Genomic DNA, 14,205 nt, shown 5'->3' on the forward strand with positions numbered 1-14,205 from the left:
AGGCAAGATTTTATCTTTTCTTACAGTTGAATACCCTTTGTGTACACTGACTACAACCCCTTGATGCATTTTTCCTTGGGCCTTTGGGTTGCTTCCAGATCTTAGCTATTGTAAACAGCACTGCAGTGAACATAGGTGTGAAAAGAGTTTCACAGTAATGATTTAATGTTCTTAATATACTGTCAAGGAATGAAATTGTTGGCTCATATTAGAGTCCTACTTCTAATTTCTTGAGAAATCGCAATACTTTTTTTCCATAGCATCTGAACCAGACAATACTGAGTGAGGGTCCCTTTTTCACTGTATTCCTGCTGATACTGGTTTTCATTCTTTTTTATACAGGCTGACCTCACAGGTCTGAGGATTGTTGTTTTGATTTGCACATCCTGATAATCAGTGACGATGAATACTTTTTCATATGCTATTTGGTCATTTGTCTTTGAGTATGTCTTTTCATTTCTCCTCCACATTCTTTTTGATGAGATTTTTTTTTATGTTGCTAAACTTTGTTTTAGTATATCTTGGTTATTACTATGTTATACCTGATTCTGTCAGATAAATGGTATATAAATCCTTTCTCCCATTTGCTAAGGTGTCCTTTTATTTCAGCCAAATATTCTTTGCAGTGCAAACACTTGTAGCTTCATGCAGTCCCAGCTCCTTATTTTCACTTTCGTTTTGTCACTGGAATCTGAGATTGTCACAGGGTCTTCTTCAACTTACTTTATAGATTGAGGTCTAACAAGATCTTTCATCCCCTTTGATTGTTTGTGTATGGTGTGAGATAGGGACCCATTTTCATTATTCTCGCAAGGCTAACTAGTTCTTCCAGAACAATGTGTTAAAGAGACTTTCATCCCTCCACTCCATGCAACTGCAATTTTGAGGGTGCATTCCCCATCTTCCAGTTCTAGTCCATCGGTGCCTGGGAGAGTAACTGCGCCCATGGCCAGTCCCCACTAGGTGGTGATAGCGTCTCACTCTGACATCTCAGAACCAAAAAATGTTTCAGATACTAACGTCGCCTGAAGTAAAAATGTGAGAACCACAGACCAGAACGCATTCTCCTACTTGGGACTGAATAAAACACAAAACGTTATCAATGCCTCAGTTTTATAGGTAGGAAAACCAAAACATTTTATGAGAAAATGAAATTGCACATAGTCAAAAATGTATGTATCAAAAGTATGGAACAGAACAGTCTTAACCAGTACCCATCTTTATTAACATTATTCCTATTAAAAGGAGGCAAAAGAACATACCCATATTAAAAACACTGGAAGTGAACACCACTGAAACACCTTGAAATGACAGAGCTCTCTACTCTCTGTAAGAACAATTATGACACCTGGGCCAGGACTCGGCCAACTGCTGGTATGAATGCTTTGCACGTGGAAGACCTGGGCCCAATCCCCAGCCAAGCATAGACAAGAATGAACCCCCAAGCCCCTGAGTATTGCCTGATGTGACCCAAAATATCAACAAATAATATTAGTATAGCTTTTGTTATAGTTCTGTATTTCTTTAAAATACTGCCCCAAACAACTGCAATTTGCTAAACTTAGTAATGAATGCCACTTGATTTAAAATGTCTCATTAGTCATCAAGCGAAAGACAAGAAAATAATGACACTGTCCCCTGAAAGTTGTTGCAGTCTAATCAAACACACTTAAATGAACTCCAACAAGAAGTCTAGGGAATCTCCAAACACACCAAGAAAAGTACCAGTGCACCGGATAATTAAAGACAAAGGCAGTGGAACATCCTATTTAAACTTCTGAAAGAGTAGCAATACAAAGTAGGATCATTTGTGAACCATTGATCTCAGTCTGGTAACAAGATAATACTTTATGCTTATGAAATACTCCATAAAGTTTGACAAATAAAATAAGCCTGAGAACTCCACAGAACACTTGAAACACGGAAGACTGTATTTTAACCCCTGCAGGCACAGCACACCTGCAGTTGGGAGGAGGCTCAGCCAACGTGAGGCCAACCAGAAGGCGGCCACCTTCCAAAGCACGTCTTACAGATGGCTCTTACTGACGCCAGAGTTCTTAGGGTACAAATACTTAGATTTGGACGGAATAGTCACATGAATATGATAAAGGTGGCGGTCGTGTATCACCACGCGATGAAATTTTTTGCCTTCCTTCATGAGTTCTTCAATCTTTTTCTCAGTGGACATTTTGCTGTCTATAAATTTTGAGTCTTCGATGTACAGTTCATCCCCTGAAAAACAACATTTTAATTTTATTTAGTATAAAGGATTTCAATGAAATTAATATAAAGGTAGTAATTTTTTTTTTAAAAATCTATGTCATGCCTTTAGGACTCAGATAGCTATCAAATAATCCTAACTTTATGAGCTTATCTCCGTTTGTTTCTTGTGTTAAGACCTCTCCCATTGACCCAATCCTCAGTTAAGAATTTAGGAGGAATGTAGCTTAGTGGGAGAGTTCTTGCCTTACATATGTGAGGCAAACAGGTAGCTGAGTGGTAGAATATGGAGCTTAGTGATAAAGTGTGCTGAGGCCCTGAGTTTGCTTCTCAGTACCACTAAAAGAAAAGAAAAAAGAATTTGGGGGTTGTATAAATAGTTATGAGCGGTTTGTTTTCGGGCTGGAGCAGTAGCACAGTGGGTAGGGCGTTTGCCTACCCGCGGCCAACCCGGGTGACCCTATTCCAACCCAATTCCTCCGCCCCTCTCAGAGAGTCCGGCAAGCTACCAAGAGTATCTCGCGCGCATGGCAAAAGCCTGGGAAGCTACCCGTGACATATTCGATATGCCAAACACAGTAACAAGTCTCACAATGGAGATATTACTGGGCCCGCTAGAGCAAATCGATGAACAATGGGAGGACAGTGACAGTGACAGTGGTTTGTTTTCATCATGAACTCTTAACTCCTATTTTAGCTCATTACTCTATTCAAATATTAATATTGGCCTGGACAGCCATATTTTTGGCAATTCAGTGTACACGGCTCTAACCATTTCAAGGTTAAAGCAGACAAACGTCAATGACTGTCCTGCAGATAGAGTAACAAACACTATCACCATATAACTAAGGACCTAGCTTAGTGGGGGACTGTTTGCCTGGCTTGTGTGAGGCCAACGGACTGCTCTCTGGCACCCCTACAAAACAAACAAAGATTGTTACTATTCTGATGAAGGAGACAGGAAGCCATGCATACAGGTCACAAGGTCTGCTCTGTGTGCTACAAATGCTTAGTCCTGAGCTCACCCCAAAAACTCTCATCCACCTGCAACCTTCCTAATTCAATTAAGTTAATAATTTGCAATTTCTTATGATTCAAAATTAAAATGTAGAGCTGGGGAGATAGCTCAGTAGGCTGGAGTGCATATGCTTCACATGCCGGAGCCCCCAAACACATGGTCTCCTGCTGGGTGTGACCCCAGCAAACAAAATTAAAGGGGCCGGAGCGATAGCAGTGGGTAGGGTGCTTCCCTTGCATGCAGCAAACCTGGATTCTATCTCCAGCACCCCATATAGTCCCCTGGACACTTCCAGGAGTGATCCCTGAGTGCACAGCCAGAAGTCCTGAGCATGGTTGGGTGCAGCCCAAGAACCAAAACAAAACAAAACAAAAAAAACAAAAACAAAATTAAAACATAAAAAGTGGGCCAAGGAGATGCTCCATGGGTTGACACACATGCCTGGCATGTGGGAGCCCTGGGTTTGACTCTGGATACCACCGGTGTATGCTGTCCTTCAAATAAATAGAAATTAGAAAGTGAGATTATATATAAGAACGTCAAAGTTTAAACAGTCTGTACATATATGTGCTTATGTGAGCATAATTTAGTCAGTATCTGTCTATAATACTATGGGTATTTTGTTAGCATCACAGAACTAGCACAGTGGGTAAGGCTCTTGCTTGCCTTTCACATGGTCAGCCCAAGTTCTATCCCTGACATCCCATATGGTCCCCAAGCACAGCCAGGAGTGATTCTTGAGTGCAGAGCCAGGAGTAACTCTGGGTGTGTGAGCTCAGAGATGTGTGAGCATCTATGGGTGTAGTCCAAAATTTAAAAAAAAATATTATGGATGTTTTCAAGGGCTGGAGCAATAGCACAGCAGTAGGGCATTTGCCTTACAAGCAGCCAACATGGCTGACCCGAGTTCGATCCCTCCGCCCCTCTCGGAGAGCCCGGCAAGCTACCGAGAGTATCTCGCCCGCACGGCAGAGCCTGGCAAGCTCCCCGTGACGTATTCAATATGCCAGACACAGTAACAACAAGTCTCACGATGGAGACATTACTGGGCCCGCTTGAGCAAATCGATGAACAACGGGAGGACAGTGACAGTGACCGTTTTGAGACTTTAACCTTAACACATATTTGATACTGCCATAATGCATAAAACACTGACTATAACTCAACATCTGTGTTGGCAATAAGACCATGCAGCCCAGTATGTTAAATGTGCATTCTAACAAGAGTTTGATGCTTCGTTGGTTTACCTGGTAAGAGCTGGAGCACTCCATCAGCAGTTGTTAATGTGATGGGCATCCATCTCTCTACCCCTTCCAGTGCATGATCCAAACAAAATTTGTGCAAGTCAGAGAGAGAGGCAAAATTTTCAAGTCTTCTCATTTCATAGAACTGAGGGGGTGCGAACCAAATTTCTTTTGACGTGAAACTTTCAATCGCCTCTGATGGAGAGAACCACTGGAAGAAAAGGGAGAGTTTCCAAGAGATTATTCCACAGGCAATGCAACACATGAAATTGTTGGTGCAGTATCTGAGACCTAAGGGAAGATGTGAAATTAACTTATGAATGTGACGTGCAAAATCCCTGAGTCAACACAAAAAGATTGTTGTGAGGAAATCTGGGAAATTCCCCCTCAGGAGGTGGATTATTGGACCCCGACCAGGAGAACTATTAAATGAAAAGAGGTGGAGTCAGGGGAGCTGCCAGGCACTGTTGCCGGAGCCGATAAGAAGGAACTACGGTGCTGGGCATTTCCAAAGACAGAAAGCATCAAATGCAAACTCAGGACAGCAGGCTGAGAATTTGGTGACCACCTATTCTTAGACAGGCTAGGTGACAAGACAACAAAGCACTCTGAGGCCCAGGATGTCTGCAACATCTGCAGCTGTGTCACATGCTACAACGGAGTCATGTTGGGAGTGGGGGGAACTTTCCAGAAGGCCAACAGGCAGCCTCCAGCCTAGGGAATCTAAGAACTTCAGGGCATCAACCAGCCAGAACCTGCCTGCTTAACCTCAGTCTTTGTTGCTGGGACCAGCTCTTCTTCCACACACCAGGATTAAGGGGCGGGGGGGGGGGGGGGGGGGGCGGGGGGGGGGAGGGGGCGGAGCTGATTTCTTGCATCCGAGGTAGCCCCCAGCTGCTCTTTCGTAGTATATTAAATATCTACTGGCATTGGAGGAAACTGATGCCCACATCCATATGCAGGGAGCTGAATTCTTTTCCAACCGTGGATGACAAAGGTCGCAAATTTACACATTCTTAAATAGCAAACCTCCCGGCTGACCTGCTGTACTTCTCTAGGGAAATGGGCAAGGGTGTTTGCCTTGCTCACAGCCAGCCCGGCCGAACCGGGTTCGATTCCTCCGCCCCTCTCGGAGAGCCCGGCAAGCTATCGAGAGTATCTCGCCCGCACGGCAAAGCCTGGCAAGCTACCCATGATGTATTCAATATGCCAAACACAGTAACAAGTCTCACGATGGAGATGTTAGTGGGCCCGCTCGAGCAAACTGATGAACAACGGGAGGACAGTGCTACAAATATCCCCAATAATTCTGAAGGAGAAAAGGCTGCATTTCGGGAAAACTGAGCTCCTCTTCAAAGGCTCCTACATCTCTACACTGTGACCCAAGCTCTCCGCTTTCTCAATTCCGCTTAATTTCAGTGATAGGTGAAAGGATAAGAGGAAAGGCTGGAAAGATAGTACAGCAGATAGGGTACTTGCTAGCCACATAGCCAACTCAAGTATGATCCCCTGCACCCCATAAGCTTCCCCAAGCACCACCAAGAGTGATCCCTGAGTACAGAGCTAGTAGTATGCTGGAGCACTGCAGACACCAAACTACCTCATTCAACATGTTCAGATTAGTCTAGTTCAGGTGAAAATAGTGTGTATGGTTGGTGATTTGTTAGTATGAAAGTATGGCTTAGAACGCTTTGTGTAAAATATTTCCAATCCTTAGCACCTCCCAGCATATCCTTATTTTACAGATGTGGAAATGCAGGTAGGGTCCTCTTAAAAAAATAAGAAATCTGACTTCAATCTCTGAAGGGGGTCTGGAGAGAGTACAGTGGTAGGGCATTTGCCTTGCACCAGCCGACCAGGGTTTGATCCCTAGTATCCCCTAGGGTCCCCTAAATCCCACCAGGAGTGTGATTCCTGAGCACAGAAATGATTTTTGAGTAACGCCTGGGCAGCACTAGCCACTGGGTGCAGCCCCCAAACCAAAGGGGGGCAGGGGAATAAAAACCTCTGAGGGAGGGAAGGGGCGTAGAGGAAGTAGGTGGGTTCAAAGGTCGAAGGTGGTCTCCACACCTTGGGACTCTGAACACTTTAGGCTCCATATTTCTGCTGTGGGAGGCGGGCCCATACATGAAAGAATTCTTAGCAGCAACCTCAGTTCTACCCTCAACTCCACCCAGAACAACCCTAGTTATGATCACCGCAAGTGCGTGTACACATGACGAAATGTACCCGGAGTGGAGTCAGCCAGGCACAGCCAGCTGAGAACCTGTCCTTCCAGTCCTGAGTTCCAGAACTGCCTTCCCCTAGCACACGGAAAACAATAAGAGAAGTGGAAAAAGTCTGTCAAATCATTTCCAGGTACTTAAAAAAAAATGTGCCACTGTAAATGATAAGGAAGGGAAAACAAACCAGGGCCAGACATCTGGCCTAAAGGTAATTTACAGAATGGAGCTCAGGAAGGGAGTTACCCTGCAGGGTTCCCATGGAATCTGGAAATGGTGACCAGGTTGGGAAAGGTTCTGCCTGGCTAGAATATGGAAGGCAGTAGAGCTCCAGCAATCTCAAGGTGTCCGTGAATCTTACCCAACATAAGAAAACGGTGATTCCTCAGAAAACCAAACAAAACAAGCTTTAAGGTTAAGGATTCCCAGGACTCACAGTGGGCCAGGAATTTTTCAAATTCCTTCCAACCATAGTGAAGAGACCTTGATGCCTATCATTCATTAGGGGAGCGATCCTTACAATTAATTCTAGTATAAAGACTACTATAAACCTTCCCAAAGCCCACTTGAATAAATTTTATAAAGATCCTGGTAATTTGCAATAACTCAACTTCCCAGCAGGCAAATCTCACAATCACGATCATGATCATCCTGTTGTTCTTCGATTGCCTCGAGCAGGCACCAGTAACGTCTCCTTCATCCTAGCCCTGAGATTTTAAAGAGTGCCATATTCAAGGCTCTTTCAGGGTTAGGAGAACGAGACCCATCATTGTTACTGGTATTTGGCATATTGGGTACACCACGGGGAATTTGCCAGACTCTGCCGAGGCAAATCTCAATACCCTTTAAATGCTCCAGAACATTAAATCAGGGCCAGATAGCACAGCGGGTAGGGCACTTGCTGTGCGTGCCCTGGATCCGGGTTCCATCCTCGACATTCCATATGGCCCCCAGAGCCTGTCAGAAGTGATACCTGAGTGCACAGCTAGGAGTAACCCCAGAGCACCACTGGATGTGGCCCCCAAACAAACAAACAAACAAATGAAAAAAAACATAAAGTCAAACAAACAAAAAAATTGAATCAAGATTGCCAATCTCTACAAAAAAAAAAAAACAACAGCAGGCTGGGAGTATTCTGTTTACTTCAGAAACAGAGCACTTACTGTGTGAGGCAAATAAGTAAATCACAAGACCTATGAAGAAGCAGAAGAAAATGTGGCTCTTGATTCTCATAACTAAAAAGAAAAATCAGGAGCTGGAGATACGATGCAGTGAGTATAGGTGTTGGACTTTCTTGTGGTCAACCTGGGTTCTGTCACCATGTAGCACCCCCAGGAGTGATCCCTAAGACCTGAGTATAGTGAAGTATGACCCCAAGCCAAATCCAAACCAAAAAAAAAAAAAAAAAAGAACAGAAAAAGACCCAGAAATTACCGAAATGATGGAATTGAGTGAAGTAACATTAAAAACCACTGTGATATCCTGTTGGTGGGAATGCGGACTGGTTCAGCCCTTTTGGAAAACAGTATGGACGATTCTCAAAAGATTAGAAATTGAGCTCCCATTTGACCCAGCAATACCACTCCTGGGAATATATCCCAGAGAGGCAAAAATGTATAGTCGAAGTGACATCTGCACTTGTTTGTTCATTGCAGCACTATTTACAATAGCCAGAATCTGGAAAAAAAACCTGAGTGCCCGAGAACAGATGACTGGTTAAAGAAACTTTGGTACATTTACACAGTGGAGTACTATGTAGTGGTTAGAAAAGATGAAGTCATGAAATTTACATACAAGTGGTACTACATGGAAAGTATCATGCTAAGCAAATGAGTCAGAAAGAGAGGGATAGACATAGAAAGACTGCATTCATCTGGAGAACATAAAGTAACAAAATAGGAGACTAACACCCAAGAATGGCCGAGATTAGTACCAGGAATTTTGATCCATGGCTTGGAGGCCAGTCACACATGCTAGGGGAAAAGCCAGCTCAGATAGAGAAGGGAGCACCAAATAAAGGGTGTTGGGAGGATCCTCCCAGGATGGGAGATGTATGCTGAAAGTAGTCTATAGACCAAACATGATTGCCACTCAATGCCTCTTTTGCAAACCACAACACCCAAAAGGAGAGAGAGAACAGAGGGGAATGCCCTGTCACAGAGGCAGGGTGGGATGGGGGGTATGGGGGGTGGGAGGGATACTGGGATCCGTGGTGATGGGAAATGGGCACTGGTGGAGGGATGGGTATTTGATCATTGTATAATTGAAACCCACAAAATTTGTAAATCTACAACTGTACCTCATGGTGTCTCACTAAAATAAATAAATAAATAAATAAAAATTAAAAAAAAAAAAGAAAAAGAACTCGAAGGAAAGCAATTTTGGTAAAGCTGTTCTTGGGTAATGGCACAAGGATTTAGATTCCAGACTTTTAAAATCCAAATCTCTAGATCTCATTCTTTGTCTTTAATTTACAACTTCATTAATGTGATTTAAAAATTGCATCAAATCCTGGAAAAAAAAACCCCACTGTGATATTATATTCTATTTGATTCAACAACACGAGCAGCTCATGGTGAAAAAAGAAGAGAATATGTGGAAAGATAACTAAATGGAACTTCTGAAGAGAGGTTTCTGGGGAATCTGAGAAAGCTCAAGGGGCTGAGCTCATGCTTTACATGCAGGAAGCCCAGGATCTAGCCCTGGCACTGCATGGTTCCTTGGGGAAAGCCAGGAGCAATCCTGGAGCACCAAGGAGCCCTTGAGCATTTCCTGGTGTGGCTTCAAAACAAAAAATGAAGATGATTTTGGGGAAAGAGAAATAGTACAGCAGGTAGGGCCTTGCCTCACACACAGCACCCTGTCATCCCATATGGTCTCCTGAGCCTGCCAGGAGTGATCCTGAATTTAGAGCCAGGAGTAAGCCCTGAGCACCACCAGGTGTGGCCCCACACAACACAACATAAAACAAAACAAGTGAAAGAAAAATATCTGAAGGGAGTAACCCTGAGCACTGCTGGGTGTACCCCCCCCCCAAAATAAACAAAATAAAGAAAAATAGAGGCAAGAGAGATAGTACCTGGGTGTAGAGAGTCTGCCTTGCCTGAATCCTGCAAGGAGTGATTAGAGCCCTACCTTGATTAGAGCCAGTGGGGCCCAAAAACAAAAAAGAAAGGAAAAATATATATATAAAAAACATTTAGTTCTGATCCCTGAAGAGCGAGAGAGAGAGACAGACAGAGACAGAGACAGAGACAGAGACAGACAGACAGACAGACAGACAGACAGACAGACACATACACACACACACACACACACTCCACATGAAACAATATGTGTAAAGCACTTAGCTCTGAGTACCTGGATCTGATCTCTGGACACAGACACACACAAACACACACAGACACACAGACACACACACACACCACATCACCTTGTTTGAAGAGAAAATTAGAATCTATTAAAATAAAGTACATAGGGATACTGGGGACATTGGTGGCGAAAAATGTACAATGGCGGAGGGATGGGTGTTACATCATTGTATGACTGAAACTCAAACATGAAAGCTTTGTAGCTGTATCTCACAGTGGTTCAATAAAAAAAAAAAGTACATAAAAGAAAAAAGATTGAAAAGAAAAATCATGACCCTGTGGGACATTATCAAGGAGGTGAACATAGATGTGACCAAGAGTCTCAGAAAAACACATGAATAATATTCAAAGAAATGAAGAAAAAAACACCCATGTGGACCTAAGAAATAGCTCAAAAGGGTGAGCACATGCTTTGCATACAGGAGGCCAGAGTTCGATTCCACACACTACCTCCTGAGCATTGTCAGGTGTAGCACCAAGCTCCAAACCAAACCAAAATAGAAGATGATGTACCATTATCATAATCAAATTGCCATCAGCAATGATTGAGAGTAAATACGTAAAGTAGTCACATACCAAAAAAAAAAGAAGAAGAAACAAGATTACAGAGTTAAAAGCAGATTCCTAACAGAAAATTATACAAACCAGAAAATAACAAAGCAACATCTCTATTGACCAAAAAAGGAAGTTGACTTAGAATTCTATACCCAGCCAAACAAGCTTTTTGAAAAAAAGGAAAGCTATTTTTCTGGCAATTACAGTTAATTCCAGGAGAGTAAGTTCTTTAGCCAAAGATATAAATAAGTGTAGATTATTAACCCTACATAAATGAAGACTGCTAAGGAGATTCTCTATGTATGTATATGTATGTCTATATACACAAAAGACATTTACCCCCATTTTTATAATCTTCAAAAATGTTGGGACATAACTAATCAGTCTGCTATACGGTTTATAATAGAAGTAAAAGTCAAACGTATGAAATCAATAACATAAAAAAGTGGAGGGATGAAAAGAAGACTCTTGTGACATGGTTGGTAAGGTGTCTGAGAAAGAAGATAAGTCCTAAAAATACTCAAATAATCCAAAAATGAATTCGGGAAAGAAGAAAATGCTAACAACTGACAGGTCAGATTAAAAAAAGAGGAAAAAACAGCGAGGTGGTAGATTCATGATGTAAATACTGTAAGAGGCAGAAATGGTCACACTGCCTACGATGCTGCTATCTAACGAAAGCGTACTTTAAATAAAATACGGACAAGTTAAATACTGTATTGCCAGTCAAAACGAGTGGCCAAGATAGGGGGAGCGAGAAGACTTGGATTTCAGAATAAGCACGATTGTCAAGGATTACAGAAGACGCTCGAATTGTCCTAAAAGGTTCCCTTGTTCGGTTCTAGATGCGCACACAACAGAGAACGAAAGGGCTTCAAAATCAATGAAGTAAAATGTGAAGGAACTCGCAAGAGACCCGCTGGCACTCTCAGCATCTGCTCAATACCCAGTCGACTGAGTCAACAATTTGGAAGACCTGAAAGCAGCTATCTGCACATTGAACACTACATCGAACCCTACCAGAGAGTGAACACTTCGGCCTGCTGGCTTGGGTACAAAGGAGATTCCGCAGTATAGATCATATCATGCTTATCCATCAAGTCGCAGAAACTTGGCAGCGGCCCACACAAAGAGGACAGCAGCTGGGGCACTTGCCTGGCACGCGGACACCCAGAGGGTTCAATCCCCGAACCCCACAGGCTCCCCGAGCGCAAAGCAGTGTGACCCAAAAAGAAAGAGAGAGAAAGAAAGAAAGAAAGAAAGAAAGAAAGAAAGAAAGAAAGAAAGAAAGAAAGAGACTTCCTAGAGCGGAGGTCTCGGGTCTGTCAGAGATGTCAGGGCAAGAGGCATCATCGGCTGGGCATTGGCTGGTCATTGGCCTGCTGAGTGGGGCCAGGGAGACGGTGAAGCCCAGGAGCGCAGAGCGCACTTCCCCGAGGGGCTGTTCCTGAGCCACCTAGGTCCATGCCCACTTTGGTTATTGTACGACCCCCGCCCAAGGGCTGCTACTGGGGCCGCAGGGGTCACCTGGATCCATGCCCACTTGGGTTACTGTAGCACCCCCAGGGGCTACTGCTGGGCTGCAGGGGTCACCTGGGTCCACGCCCACTTGGGTTATTGTAGGGGCCCTGGGGAGCTGCTGCTGGGCTGCAGGGGTCACCTGGGTCCACGCCCACTTGGGTTACTGTAGGACCCCCAGGGGTTGCTGCTGGGCTGCAGGGGTCACCTGGGTCCATGCCCACTTGGGTTACTGTAGGATCCCCAGGGGCTGCTGCTGGGCTGCAGGGGTCACCTGGGTCCATGCCCACAAACTCCCTGGGGGCTTTGGGGTGTGTGTGTGTGTGTGTGTGTGTGTGTGTGTGTGTGTGCGCGTGTGTGTGTGTGTACGGGGGGCTCGCTCCCCGGGGGTTCCCGCCGGGCCCCAGCTGCCCTCACCTGGCAGCTCACCACCTCGGCGGAGTCGGGGTGCACGGGCGGCGGCTCGAGCAGGCAGCACAGGTAGAAGGCGGTGTTGAAGCGGCGGCCGCCGACGCGCACGAAGGGCGTGAGCCAGCCGCTCCAGTCGTGCAGCGCCCAGATGTCGGGCGTGCAGTCCAGGTGCGCGCACAGGCGCAGGAAGTGGCGCGGGTCGCGGCGCACCCGGGCGCGCCACTCTTCCAGGCCGGGCGGCGGCGCGCGGCAGCGGGCGGGCCGGCGCGGCTCGGCGGCCGGGGCCCCGCGGGGCCGCAGCAGCAGCACGCCCGCCTCCTCGAAGGTCTCGCGGATGGCGCAGATGCGGAAGGCCACGTCATCGGGCAGCGCGCCCGCGTCCCCGGCGCCGCCCGGCTGGCCGGCCGCGGGCTCGAGCGGCGGCAGCCCCGGGAAGGCGGCGCGCGGCGGCGGCGCGGGGCCCAGGCCGAAGCGCGGTGGCCCGTGGTGCGGCGCGAAGAGGCGCAGCCAGTCGGCCGAGCGGTCGGCGGCGTCCAGCACGCCCCCGGGGAAGACGTGCGCGCCGGGCAGGAAGCCCTGGCTCTGCGATCGCTGCAGCAGCAGCAGGCGGAAGCCCTCGGCGGGCGGCGGCTGCGACGGCGGCGGGGACGCGGCGGTCGCGACGGTCGCGCCGGCTCGCGGCCAGCCGGCGGCCAGCAGCACGGTGGCCGCCCGCCGCCAGCCGCTGGGGCTGGGCCGCAGGGGGCCGCTCATGACGCGCGGCTCCGGCTCCGGGCGCCGCGGGAGCGCCAGCCGCCGAGCGCACGGCCCCGGAGGTCACCCCGGGCCTGGGCGACAGTGGCCTTTGTGTCGCGCCGGACCCAGGCTCGCCGGGGTGCCCGGCGCCGCGGACCGGAGGGGCCAGGGCCAGGGCCGGCGTCTGCCGGTGGGAGGGGCATGACAGGCCGTTGCGCCCTTCCCTGCCCCGTCATTCGAGCGGGACCGGGGCTGCTGTGCCCGCCCGGGCACGCGACTTGCTTTCACAATAGTCGGCACGGAGCAGGGCCTTTGGGAAGGCACACCGCGAATTTCCCTGCCCTCCCCCCCGCGAAAAAAGACGTTTGTCCTACCGTTAGAACAGAAAATACATGTAAGAAGACGTTTATCCTACCGTTAGAACTTACCGAAACCTTAGAACTTCCTGCTCTTGGACAGGGTAGATGTCAAACGATCAATTTCTCCGGGGCACCGTCTAAAAGTGAAGAGTTCTTGAATCCCTGCCACCTGGGGTACTCGGGTGTATGTTCTCGGGGCATCTGGGACCGCCTTTTGAGATGCTTAGTCCCGGCCTCGGGATGGAAATTTCCACCCCACACACACACACCCCATAATCCCACCATCTCCAGATTTAACGTTTCCATCACTCAGACACTTTAGTCTTTTCATTTTTATTTATTTTCTTTTTGGGTCACACCCAGCAATGTTCAGGGGTTATTCCGGCCTCATGCACTCAGGAATTACTCCTGGCGGGGATGGGGGGCACCATGTGGGATGTTGGAGATTGAAGCCAAATGCCCTACCCGCTCTGCTATGGCTCCAGCCCTGGACACTTTATTATATTTCCTGTTTCCGGGACTGGAACCTGGGACCTCTGACCATTTTTGTTA

The 14,205-nt window shown here is 46.9% G+C and overlaps 1 protein-coding gene across 1 annotated transcript; it reads right to left on the bottom strand.

The window, feature by feature from the left end:
• Positions 1 to 1,201: 1,201 nt before the first annotated feature.
• Positions 1,202 to 13,415, bottom strand: NUDT19 (nudix hydrolase 19). The gene is made up of 3 exons (XM_056136305.1): positions 12,566 to 13,415; positions 4,486 to 4,693; positions 1,202 to 2,232 (listed from the first exon to the last, which is right to left on the bottom strand). The coding sequence occupies exons 1-3, from the start codon at positions 13,310 to 13,312 to the stop codon at positions 2,027 to 2,029; spliced, it is 1,161 nt and encodes a 386-aa protein (XP_055992280.1). The 5' UTR covers positions 13,313 to 13,415; the 3' UTR covers positions 1,202 to 2,026.
• Positions 13,416 to 14,205: the final 790 nt, after the last annotated feature.

Source organism: Sorex fumeus, unplaced genomic scaffold, assembly GCF_029834395.1.
Source record: "Sorex fumeus unplaced genomic scaffold, SorFum_2.1 ptg000122l, whole genome shotgun sequence".
Classification (NCBI taxonomy): domain Eukaryota; kingdom Metazoa; phylum Chordata; class Mammalia; order Eulipotyphla; family Soricidae; genus Sorex; species Sorex fumeus.